At 37.2% G+C, this 12751-nt stretch overlaps 1 protein-coding gene across 10 annotated transcripts in view; it reads left to right on the plus strand.

Annotated features, from left to right (window-relative positions):
* Positions 1 to 12751, plus strand: part of LOC117495121 (interferon-induced protein 44-like) — a 47877-nt gene that overhangs the window by 27190 nt on the left and 7936 nt on the right. For 6 of the 10 annotated variants that reach the window (XM_034146213.1, XM_034146215.1, XM_034146219.1 and 3 more), the window contains 2 exons: positions 9704 to 9858; positions 10056 to 10107. In XM_034146213.1, the coding sequence (XP_034002104.1) occupies positions 9704 to 9858; positions 10056 to 10107 (207 nt within the window). Of the gene's footprint in view, positions 1 to 2333; positions 2450 to 9688; positions 9971 to 10055; positions 10108 to 10537; positions 10605 to 12751 lie in introns of those variants that run through there. The other 4 variants (XM_034146218.1, XM_034146223.1, XM_034146226.1 and 1 more) reach the window with 4 other exon arrangements.

Below are 12751 nucleotides of genomic sequence, written 5' to 3' on the forward strand. Positions count from 1 at the left end.
ATATAATTTGGCAAAAAACCATTACTTTCATGGCTGCAGTATGTAACAATGTAAACCGACTCTGAGGTGTGGCAGGCAGGGTGGGGTGTGAATTGTTTAGCTGCCTTTATCATGCGCTGGCTGTGCGCAAGCCTCCACGTCACGAGTCAAGTTTAATTGCTAATGATAATGTGCTGTTGATTTAATATTTAACTCTAATTGGCTCATAATGTACTCATCTGCTATTCACCTCCCCATATTTGTTTTCTTAATTTCTTGCATGACATAAGCTTTAATGATGATTGGATCATCAAGGCTTAAAACATGCATTCAATGCACACTTACATTAAGCATTGAAAATACATTTGTCATTTTCTATTAGACATGACTGAAATCACCACATAATTTTTGTATTGAAGGCCTGTTGGATTTAATCAGCTCGCTTAGCACTGCCAGAAGCCCAGCCTGAAAGGTATTTTGTATACCCGAGAGACTACAGGTGAGTCTTTTTTTAACCAAACCAAAAAAAAAACAAAAAACAACAACATTTCTTATCCATGACTGGAGTGACCTGTAGGACTCATATAATTATGTCACTGATATATGTATTCAAGTTATTTTGGTATACATTACACATATTTATGACTACATTCCACCTGTTTTCTGGTTAAAGGACAGATAAATTATGAGGTCTGTTTTGGTTTTTGTCTCCACAAATAGCCACCTATAGATAGTGTTTGCTGTCGAGCCATCAACAGTACAATAACCTTTAATGACACCCACTCATAACCTCAAGGCCGCAGCAGGTTGTATTTGTGATTTGGGTGTTGCCCTCAAACAACTAGCCAGTTCATACTATAACATCAGCTGAAGTGTCAGACTTCTCAAATTGTTGCATGATTCTGTTTGGGAACATTAGGTGTTTCCACTGGTTTTGGATCTCCTTCCTTTTATGTCTCCATACAAACAATGGCTCCATATCTCCCAGTCTTACTACAAGGGGATTCAGATATAAAAACTAGTTTGCTGAAACAACAAAAGCTGGGCACGGCCACAAGGTCATGTGTGACAGATAACCAACCTGTAATAACCTGCAACATTGATTTCATGTTTATTATGCTTTGAGGGGTTATATCGAGTAGGCAAGCTCCATTCACTATCATAACCTCCATCACTGAGAGAAAACTGAGGAGATTTACTACAATATGATTTAGATATGATATAATAATGTTTTGATAATAGAATAAAGGTTCTTTAGATCCTCCCATTTAGCGTGCATACATTTGTTTTGGAGTATTCGAGTGGTGTTGGTAAACACATGGAGATGATGGGGGTCTTACCAAGTGAAGACATGATTGATGTGATCTGAATCCTTTCTTAGGGGCTCACTGGAGCTGAATCACAATCTGAGGCTGCTGAGACGAACGCCACGTCAAAAAGCCCTGAAATGACAGCAGAGAGGAGCCCAGAAAGAAACATTTTAATTTCAGAAACTAGCAACATAATGAATTAACAGAGCTCATTCAAAAATCCAACAGGTTTAACTGAATTACAGTGACATCCAAAGTCTGCTGACCTTGATGACCACAGGAGAAATAAGCACAAGTGGAGAAAACACACACACATTTTTTTTATCCAAGGAATAGCAATCACCACCATCAATTACTGATGCATTTCAGATTAGTTATTCAGTTATTAAGAGCTACTGAAAGATGGCAATGACCCTCAGGTAGATTTTCCTAGACTGTAGAAGTTTTCGTTATCAGGCAATGGGGTCTCCATGTGGAGGAAGTTGATCATATTAACAGTAACAGTTATCAAGTAAAATAGTTGGTTGAGCATTCCTAGAATTAATTTTAAATGATGTTTTGACTGATCATTAGATTAGACCCTGCATTGGCCTTCTGACAGGCTATCTAGTACCCTGAAGATGCAATTCCTTTCTACACTCACCAAGGTAAAGAGCAGATCAGAGCATCAATATTTACATTGCATCTGCTTAGTCTAAACATGTCATTGCTGGTTTCACAGGCTTGATTAGGAACATTGATCTGAATGCAATACCCCACTCAGTAGTCAACCTTTACCACCTCTTATTTAGCTTCATTAGTCTGCCAAAACATTTCTAGTTATTTCTGCACACCATTTTCTGACCTAAAGCTCCTCTAACATAATTGTTCTTAAAAATACACAGTCTTTAAGTATGTTGATTTTTTATAAAAAAAAGCAAACTTAAACCTATCAGAGAGCATTTAAATATTTCGTGTTTGTTTTTTGGGTGACAACAAGCTTGCACTGTGCAAAGAAAAGTGTGCTTTTGCCACACACTTCTCTGACAGTTTAAGTTTCACTTTCCTTTCCTCAGAAAAGTATCCTACACTCGTGTTTTTATTCTCCTCTATCCTTTTGCAGCTGTTATTCAGGCTACTGCAGCGGTTATCATGCCGAATCTCACTGAAGCAAAAATAAGGTAAATGCCTAATTTGACGCAACGTTAGTTAAGTAAACAGGTGGCGGTTAGGATGAAATTTAATTACTGTTTTTGACTTTCTTCTGTGTGGTTTGTGTCCTGTAGGCTATCTATAGGCCACCAGCTTTGTTATCTTTCGTTAAAGCCTTCGGGTAGACGGGATATTACAGCAAACAAACGTGTGTTAGCTAGTTTAGTGTTAGCTAATTGTTGTCTTCTAACTGTGGAAAAGCGTTACAGTGTTTGTATGGACAAACAATACTACTCCCATTTTCCCAAGACATACCTTCCTTATATTCGGACAATACAGTTGCATTTTGTTAGCAACACAATCTCGCAAGATCTGATAACAGAGAAGTTATTTCAAATGTTTTAACTGACGTTCGCAAATTCCCTGGCTCACTAACTTTTGTAACAGTAGATATGTTTCTTAGCACCGTAATTATTTGATGTTAGACAAATAAAAGCCAGGAAGTGTAGGCTACCTTTGTTTATCATTGGTAGCGCTTGTAATCAAAACCTTATATTTGAAACAAAGGCGCTGATGTTCTGTGCATGTCTGCTGAAGTTCTTTAATTTTTTTTATTCACTGAATGTTTTAAAATCAGAAAGGGGAAATTCCTGATATCCAACTGAGCAATTTCTATGGAGCTAATTTCCTGCCATAACTCCACAAACAAACTAAACAGGTTTTACAAATGCCTTATGATTCACTAACAAACACAATGTGGTTTGCAAATACAAAACACCATCTACAAACTAATGAATTTAGTTTTGCAAAGAAAAAACGTATCTATCAAACAAACACATAACATTATTCTAATAAATCATGTTTCAGAGACAAATTCAGCTTAGGTTTTACAAGTACACAACTTTTTTTTACAAGTGCACAAATTTGTTTTACAACTACAACACTTTGTTTTACAAGTACACAACTTTTTTTTACAAGTACACAAATTTGTTTTACAACTACAACACTTTGTTTTACAACTACAAAACTTTTTTTTACAAGTACAAAACTTTTTCTTCTCACGGCGGAATATTACTGCCAAAAGTCACGTGACTGGAATATTACTGCCAAAAGTCACGTGACTGAGACTTTTGGCAGTAATATTCCGCCGTGGCTGGCTCATACACAGTCACACATGCTCACTCACACATGCTACACGGCAGCAGGGGGCGCTACTGAGTCCATTGGGAAGACGGGAGGTTGAGCAGAGCATGGAACAGCTCTTGCCAGTCTGATGACAGGTGTTATAGTGATAATATTATAAACAAGGTGAATTTAGCGATCACAACGAAAACAGCCAAGACACATATTGAGCCCAGAAAATAAATGTTATTAGGGGCTGTAAATATAATAAGCCTTTGTCTAAAATGGACAACATTGTAACTAAAGAGATTTAAACTATATATACAGCCAGGGGACGTTCGGGACGAATCCCGATGGGCCGGTACTGAAGTGGGCCGGTCGGATAAGTCACTGCTCACCCCCCCTTCCCCCCCGTCGACAATTTCCTCGCGGTATTTACTTGCGGCACCACCGAGGTGGGCCGCTTACTTGCGGTACCGAGGTGGGCCGGCGGTACCGAAGTGGGCCGGTCGAGAGTCCCGGGCTGATTTGTTGTCCCAGTCCGCCCCTGTATACAGCGATTCTGCACTCGGTCAATCAGCTGCTTTTCATTTTTATTCCTGCTATATTCAATGAGTGATACAAATATTTTTTACCACAAGTTCTTAATAAAACTGACACTGTTGGACTTGGTACTAGTTGACTGCAACCAGAAATAAAATGAAGTACTTTACTGTGTACTTTGTGAGTAATCCTCTGTCAGAGTCCCCTCCATAGTACATAATGCATGTTTTTTGCTATCTTTGATGAATGATAAAAATAAAATGTTACCATTAGTTCATAATGAAATTGATACGGTTTGACTTTGTATTAGTAAGCCTACTACTAACAATACATTGAAGTACTTTTACTGTGTATTTTTTGAGAAATACTCTGTCAAAGTCCCCTCCTGTGAACAAAATCAAGCCACTTCTGCTAAGTTTGATGAGGGAATTCTTTTTTGTTGCCATTAGTTCTTCGTGAGATTGATCCTGTTGGACTCAGTACTACTGATACTACCCCCACAAGTACTATGAAGTACTTATTGTGTACTTTTCCAGTAATCCTCTGTCAATGTCCCCTCCTGAGTACAAGAATGCATGTTTTTCTTTTAATAAGCGTTAAAAAACATTTCTTCATGAGACTGATATTGTTGGACAGAGTATTTTAAGAGGATGGTAGACATGATATCAGCAATACTTCCAGTCAGTACTCCGGCAGCAGCATTTTCACACCTTGGAAAGTCTTTAGAGTCTGGCCTGGAATGGATAGCTGGTCACAAATATCCTTCAGCAAAGTAACACACTCTGTCACATGGTTGCCCTCTTATGATGCTGCTGTCTTTTAATATATAATTATTCCTCTGCCGCTAGTTCATTCCTCGCAGATTCTTCAGTCTCATCAGCCTCATCCTTCCATCAGTCCCAGTTAACGCCTCCAGCCCACTTCCAGTATCTGACTCCATATGATATTGTCCTGATGCTGTAAGGGTGATGCCCCATGATCACAAAATGACCCCTCTAGAGTGCCAAGGACCTCATATTATGTCTGTCATTAATGTTACATCACCCATTAAATCACCCAAAAAATATTTTTTTCCCTCATCAAACTTAGAAGAAGTGGCTTGATTTTGTTCTCAGGAGGGGACTTTGACAGAGTATTTCTCAAAAAAATACACAGTAAAAGTACTTCAATGTATTGTTAGTAGTAGGCTTACTAATACAAAGTCAAACCGTATCAATTTCATTAAGAACTAATGGTAACATTTTATTTTTGGGTCATTCCAGAATTGGAGGACATTTCATGTCCCCCATATAAAAAATCTAATAATCCATGCCCAAAAAGCTAAGACATGCACTTGTTGTGTTAAATATACTTGTCTTGAGACAAGATGCATATAAAGTTGTAGAAAAAGTGGTTTCAAAATATTATTTAAAATATCAAATAGCTCTCGAACACCCCCTACAATTGCCCTTTTCTCTTGTCCCAGCTTCTTGGTGACCAACTTGCATGTCAACTATAACATTTAAAATAGGGTTTTTATTTACTTTTTTGGTATTATTCTATTGATATATGTGTCTTGTAATGGTAAAATCAATTTGTTAAATCATAAACACATTTTAAATAACAGTAATTTTGCACAGAAGGTGTGTCCCTCAACATGCGCGCAACCCTGTTACCGAAACCTTTTTAGCTTGGCAGAGGAAGTGAAAAAACTGTTTGTCGCATGACACAGTGGAAAGGACATCAGCAAGCCATGTGCTACTACCATGGGTAGACCAAAACTAAGTCCTCTCTTTTATTTGTAATATATTTCCAATCTTGTCACTCTTGAAGGAGTGTGGCACTCATACAAACGTAACCCTGTTAATTATGAAACAAAAACAAATTAATTTCAAATGTATCTTTCTTTTGTTAAATATATATAAATATAAATATAATATAAAGTGTGTCCATTCCTTGACAATAGCATTACATTGTGCAGCTAGCATTAATTCCTGAGGTAAAAGCTAAAATTAGCATTGATTTTCAACCCTGTTACTTGCAACCCTGTTACTATAATTAGAGTAACAGGGTTAATTCTTCATTGGAAAATATACATTTGATGCCTTAGCTGGGCAAATCACTTTTTTTTATGGTTTATTATCTGTTTTTCCTAAATACATAACAAAAAATAATCAAATGAAAGGTTCATTTTTCAAAAATGTTGGTGTCTAAATTGTCCTCCAATTCTGGAATGACCCTTTTATCATTCATCAAAGATAACAAAAAACATGCATTATGTACTATGGAGGGGACTCTGACAGAGGATTACTCACAAAGTACACAGTAAAGTACTTCCTTTTATTTCTGGTAGCAGTCAACTAGTACCGAGTCCAACAGTATCAGTTTTATTCAGAACGTATGGTAAAAAATATTTGTATCACTCATTGAATATAGCAGGAAAGAAAATGAAGAGCAGCTGATTGACCGAGTGCAGAATCGCTGTATAGTTTAAATCTCCTTAGTTACAATGTTGTCTATTTTAGACAAAGGCTTATTATATTTACAGCCCTAAGAACATTCATTTTCTGGGCTCAATATGTGTCTTGGCTGTTTTCGTTGTGATCGCTAAATTCAGATGCTGGATCGCTAGAAACACCGCTGTCATGATCAGGCTGGCAAGAGCTGTTCCATGCTCTGCTCAACCTCCCGCCTTCCCAATGGACTCAGTAGTGCCCCCTGCTGCCGTGGAGCATGTGTGAGTGAGCATGTGTGAGTGTGTATGAGCACAACCACAGCGGAATATTACTGCCAAAAGTCACGTGACTCAGTCACGTGACTTTTGGCAGTAATATTCCAGTCATGTGACTTTTGGCAGTAATATTCCGCCGTGAGAAGAAAAAGTTTTGTACTTGTAAAAAAAAGTTTTGTAGTTGTAAAACAAAGTGTTGTAGTTGTAAAACAAATTTGTGCACTTGTAAAAAAAAGTTGTGTACTTGTAAAACCTAAGCTGAATTTGTCTCTGAAACATGATTTATTAGAAAAATGTTATGTGTTTGTTTGATAGATACGTTTTTTCTTTGCAAAACTAAATTCATTAGTTTGTAGATGGTGTTTTGTATTTGCAAACCACATTGTGTTTGTTAGTGAATCATAAGGCATTTGTAAAACCTGTTTAGTTTGTTTGTGGAGTTATGGCAGGAAATTAGCTCCATAAATTTCACACTGGATGAAAACAGATTGGAATAACTAATCTGATAGAATGTGTTTGTGTATCCACAATCATCTGAACAGTTTAACAGAGTGCTTTAATGAGAGGAGAGAGAAGATGCGGAAAATCAGAGAGGAAAGGAGGTAGGCAGGGCCGACCCTAGACTTTAAGGGGCCCTAAGCGAGCTTTGGCTTGGGGGCCCCCCTCACTCTAGTAGGTTCTCACTACACACAACACGGAACCAACTTTTGTCTTATGATGTTAACATAAACACACATATTGTATAAATAAGTATGTAAACACCGTGGACCTAACATCCTCTAGGGGGGTCCTCACCTCCTAGAAGATTTTTTTTTAAATATTGAAGTTAAAAGCATCAATCTAGTGCACTTTGAGAGCAAAATTAAGAGATCTATGGATACATCTCTCAACACCCATATGAAACAGAACTGTAAACAGATTTTTCTTTATGGATATTTTACAAATCACTCCCCTTTTAAACTGTATTCTTGTTTCGTCATATAGTATTTCATAACTGTTTTTCATTTATTCTCTCTGGCTGTCCATCTCATAATGTTCACATAGAAACTAGCTGTCAATAGGAATATCATTCAGAAGAATTATAATTTCATGCAAAAATCTGTCACAAAAAGAGGTTGCACATTTAAATTCAGGTGTTGTTATGGCAACGTCAGCCACATTTACTGCTGCAAATACGTTCAAACATGCTGTCGACACGTAAAATACGTTCAAACATGCTGTCGACACGTAAAGCAGTGGCATGCCACCATTTCAGCTGACTTTTTCTCAGAAATACTTTCATAACATCCATATATTTCAGTGCTAGGTTGATGCTTAGCTAAGCTAACTATGACACACTTTAACTGACAGGACTCAGGATCAACTGTGTACTGTAAGGTAGCTTCTAGCTTCATGTCGAACAGTAAGTCAACATTTTCCAGAGAGCTTTCTTTGAAATCACCAGGTTATTACGAGAGTTATTACGTCACAGCGTATACTTCAGCGGAATATCAAAACAACGGCCCAGGGTGCAAAACGCATCAATGACAGCGACCCTCTACCACACAAAACAACACCTGGGAACCCCATTTGTGTTCTTTGACATTGAAAATGATATTGCATTGTGTTTGTTACTTTCGTTGCAGTTGTATGTCTTAAGTGTAATTTGGCATGCTTTTATTTTTAAGGCGAGTTCACGCTGTTGACAGGAAGTTGTTGTTGCTATGGAAACAAGAAAAGTTTCACAGCGGGCGGAACTTGTCATAAAGTCTGCGATAATAAATCTCACCCATTTAGAGGGAAGATATGATTGGTCAATTGTACTGTCATTTGACATTACTCTCTCGTTCAGTTACTATAGCGGGCCCTCTGTGAATCGCAGAGAGGGCCAGACGAGCTTCTTTCATGTAACCCTTCACATTCAACAGACTGAACAGGCAGATTCGAAGGATTTATTTCTTTGGAAATGTTATTTTAAATACAATTAAATCAAGTTTTTTTTCGGTAAAACTAATGAAAAATATAACAAAAATAATATTAAAAAAATATATATTTAAAAAAATATATATATTTTTTAAATGTTTTTAAATATTATTTTTTAGAATATCTTAGGCCCTCACAGAGGGCCTAGAGGGCCCTGACGGCTCGCCACTGTGATTGACTCAATAATATAATACATGACTTTGAGAGTAGGCAATCTAGGCATATTAACAAAATTAATTAAACATACTTATCACGGCGACGGTGTACTGAGATAAAAAAATGTTTTACATTTTATTTTTTTATTTTTATTTATTTTTTAAATCATTTTTTGCTAGGGGGCCCTTAGCCTTCTCTCATTCTTTCTTTCACTCATCCATTTGGCTAAACAGATTTTTCCCCACATTAAATTAACTAAATAGTTTGAAGTATATTAATAATTGAGCTAACAGGACTGTTTACAAAGTTGATGTTGATGACCTGCCAGATTTATTTAAAAATAGTGAATATGTGATAGCAAAGCATTGGTTTTCAAATAACGTGCATAGGCCTACAAGTTACCCGTAGAAAAAGAAATGATCATACAGGAACTTGCAACACCACATGTTATAAGGCACAGATTTTGGCCTGCACTTTGAGAAAGAAAGTCTGATTCTATGTAAAAGTCAGCGTCCTGTCTTGTTTAAGGATTAATGTTTCCGACGCATTTTCCCTTTTTCAATGTTTTACTTTTATTGAATTCTATTAAAATCACTTTCTTTCAGTAGTGCTCAAATTTCATCCCAAAACTCACCGTGGCTCAAAATGTTTTAGTAAACTCACTTCAATGCTTTGTCCATTCAAACAATGCTGCTTTTTTTAGATCACATTTGAGGTCACATATGTTTTCCAGTGCTTCTTTGTTTCATCTTTTCTTTTAGACTGATGCATGTGATTTTTTCTTCACCAGACCAGCCAGTTTTTCATTTGCCACACCTGAATGTCCAGCTCCTGCAGCTAAACCGGCTTTTGCAATTGTAGAGGACGTCCTAAGTCATTTAACCCTTTGTTCAAACGTCAGTTCAACGGAGAAAGAAAAGAACACACCTTCATATACATTTCCTGGTAAGCTACTAAACAGTTTCACACTAAGAAAGAATGATACACAACTGTGTTCCAGATTTCCCAACAGTTTAATGCATGCTTCAAGACGCTCCATGCAAGCACCTTACATATTGTGAGTAGAAGTGTCATAAGTGTCAGTATTCTGTAACCCTAACTTGAACCGGATGGAGACTTATCAACTTTTAAACTCTCCTCAGCAACTCAACCTAAGTTGGAATCTCAATGGAGAGAAATGGAGTGGACAGAAGAGTGAGTAAAACATTCAAAATCAAGTCATGTTTGCAACTCTTTTAATTACGTCAGAGTGATAGAACTGGTCATTTAGAGCAAGAAGATAGAACATAATTTAAACCCTATAAATATATTACCTTTATTCCTTTAACTCATGTTCACAGACACTTATCTTTTCAAATTATTCTGAACAGCAAGTATCTCTTCAATATTTTCTAATCTAGGCAAAAGGCGGTGGAGGTTTTACAAGAAAAAGCAAACTTAAAACCTAGGATATCAGAGAGCATTTCAATATTTCGAGTTTGTTTTTTTGGGGACAACAAGCTTGCATTGTGCAAAGAAAAGTGTGCTTATGCCACACACCTCTCTGACAGTTTAAGTTTCACTTTCCTTTCCACAGAAAAGTATCCTACACTCTTGTTTTCTATTCTCCTCTATCCTTTTGCAGCTGTTATTCGCCACATAGCCTATACAGCAGCGGTTATCATGCAGAATCTAACTGAAGAAAAAACAAGGTAAATGCCTCCGTAAGTAAACGGAGCAAAGTTTAGTTTCACAACAGGTGGCGGTTGATGAAACTTAATTACCTACCGTTTTTGACTTTCTTCTGTTTGGTTTGTGTCCTGTAGGCTAGCTATTGGCCACCAACTTTCTTAATGTCGTTAAAGCCTGCGGGTAGACGGGATATTTCAGAAAGCAAACGTGTGTTAGCTAGTTTGTGTTAGCTAATTGTTCAAGTTATCTTCTAACTGTGGAAATGGCGTTACAGTGTTTGTATGGACAAACAATACTTCTCCCATTTTCCCAAGACATACCTTCCTTACAATCTGACGATACAGTTGCATTTTGTTAGCAACACAATCTCGCAAGATCTGATAACAGAGAAGTTATTTCAAATGTTTTAACTGACGTTCGCAAATTCCCTGGCTCACTAACTTTTGTAACAGTAGATATGTTTCTTAGCACCGTAATTATTTGATGTTAGACAAATAAAAGCCAGGAAGTGTAGGCTACCTTTGTTTATCATTGGTAGCGCTTGTAATCAAAACCTTATATTTGAAACAAAGGCGCTGATGTTCTGTGCATGTCTGCTGAAGTTCTTTAATTTTTTTTATTCACTGAATGTTTTAAAATCAGAAAGGGGAAATTCCTGATATCCAACTGAGCAATTTCACACTGGATGAAAACAGATTGGAATAACTAATCTGATAGAATGTGTTTGTGTATCCACAATCATCTGAACAGTTTAACAGAGTGCTTTAATGAGAGGAGAGAGAAGATGCGGAAAATCAGAGAGGAAAGGAGGTAGGCAGGGCCGACCCTAGACTTTAAGGGGCCCTAAGCGAGCTTTGGCTTGGGGGCCCCCCTCACTCTAGTAGGTTCTCACTACACACAACACGGAACCAACTTTTGTCTTATGATGTTAACATAAACACACATATTGTATAAATAAGTATGTAAACACCGTGGACCTAACATCCTCTAGGGGAGTCCTCACCTCCTAGAAGATTTTTTTTTAAATATTGAAGTTAAAAGCATCAATCTAGTGCACTTTGAGAGCAAAATTAAGAGATCTATGGATACATCTCTCAACACCCATATGAAACAGAACTGTAAACAGATTTTTCTTTATGGATATTTTACAAATCACTCCCCTTTTAAACTGTATTCTTGTTTTGTCATATAGTATTTCATAACTGTTTTTCATTTATTCTCTCTGGCTGTCCATCTCATAATGTTCACATAGAAACTAGCTGTCAATAGGAATATCATTCAGAAGAATTATAATTTCATGCAAAAATCTGTCACAAAAAGAGGTTGCACATTTAAATTCAGGTGTTGTTATGGCAACGTCAGCCACATTTACTGCTGCAAATACGTTCAAACATGCTGTCGACACGTAAAATACGTTCAAACATGCTGTCGACACGTAAAGCAGTGGCATGCCACCATTTCAGCTGACTTTTTCTCAGAAATACTTTCATAACATCCATATATTTCAGTGCTAGGTTGATGCTTAGCTAAGCTAACTATGACACACTTTCACTGACAGGACTCAGGATCAACTGTGTACTGTAAGGTAGCTTCTAGCTTCATGTCGAACAGTAAGTCAACATTTTCCAGAGAGCTTTCTTTGAAATCACCAGGTAACGCTAAAAAACATAACATTTAGATTGTATGACAAAGTGTTTATTTAATATATCTGGCTAGCTATAGCTACTTGCTAACGGTTTAGCTTACCCCCGCGATTCAAAGTAACGTCAACGTAGCTGTAATTTATGCTTTGCTTACATGTTCGCATAACTTGGAAGTTTACTGACATTTACATACCTTGTTCTCCTGGCTCAAGTGGTGGCTCTGGGGTTGTTGTGTGAGCCACCACTTGAGAATTGTCGTCTTTTTTAAGAACAAATGTTCTTATGTCCATCTTCAAAAACTCTGAGTCCGACTGACAGTTTATTTTAAACATTGTCACAGCTCACAGGATAGGTACCTGTCAGCCAATAAGACAGATGTTTATTTCCATTCAACTCTCTGGTTGTTCTGGTGCCTTGCCTCTGTTGCATTCACTGAACACGGGAAATTACAATCCTGCCGTCCTCTCTAGTGTCATGATGAGGTTCAGGTAAAGCACGGTTAATGTATTATATGATTGACCAGT

Source organism: Trematomus bernacchii, unplaced genomic scaffold (genome assembly GCF_902827165.1).
Source record: "Trematomus bernacchii unplaced genomic scaffold, fTreBer1.1, whole genome shotgun sequence".
NCBI classification, from domain to species: Eukaryota; Metazoa; Chordata; class Actinopteri; order Perciformes; family Nototheniidae; genus Trematomus; species Trematomus bernacchii.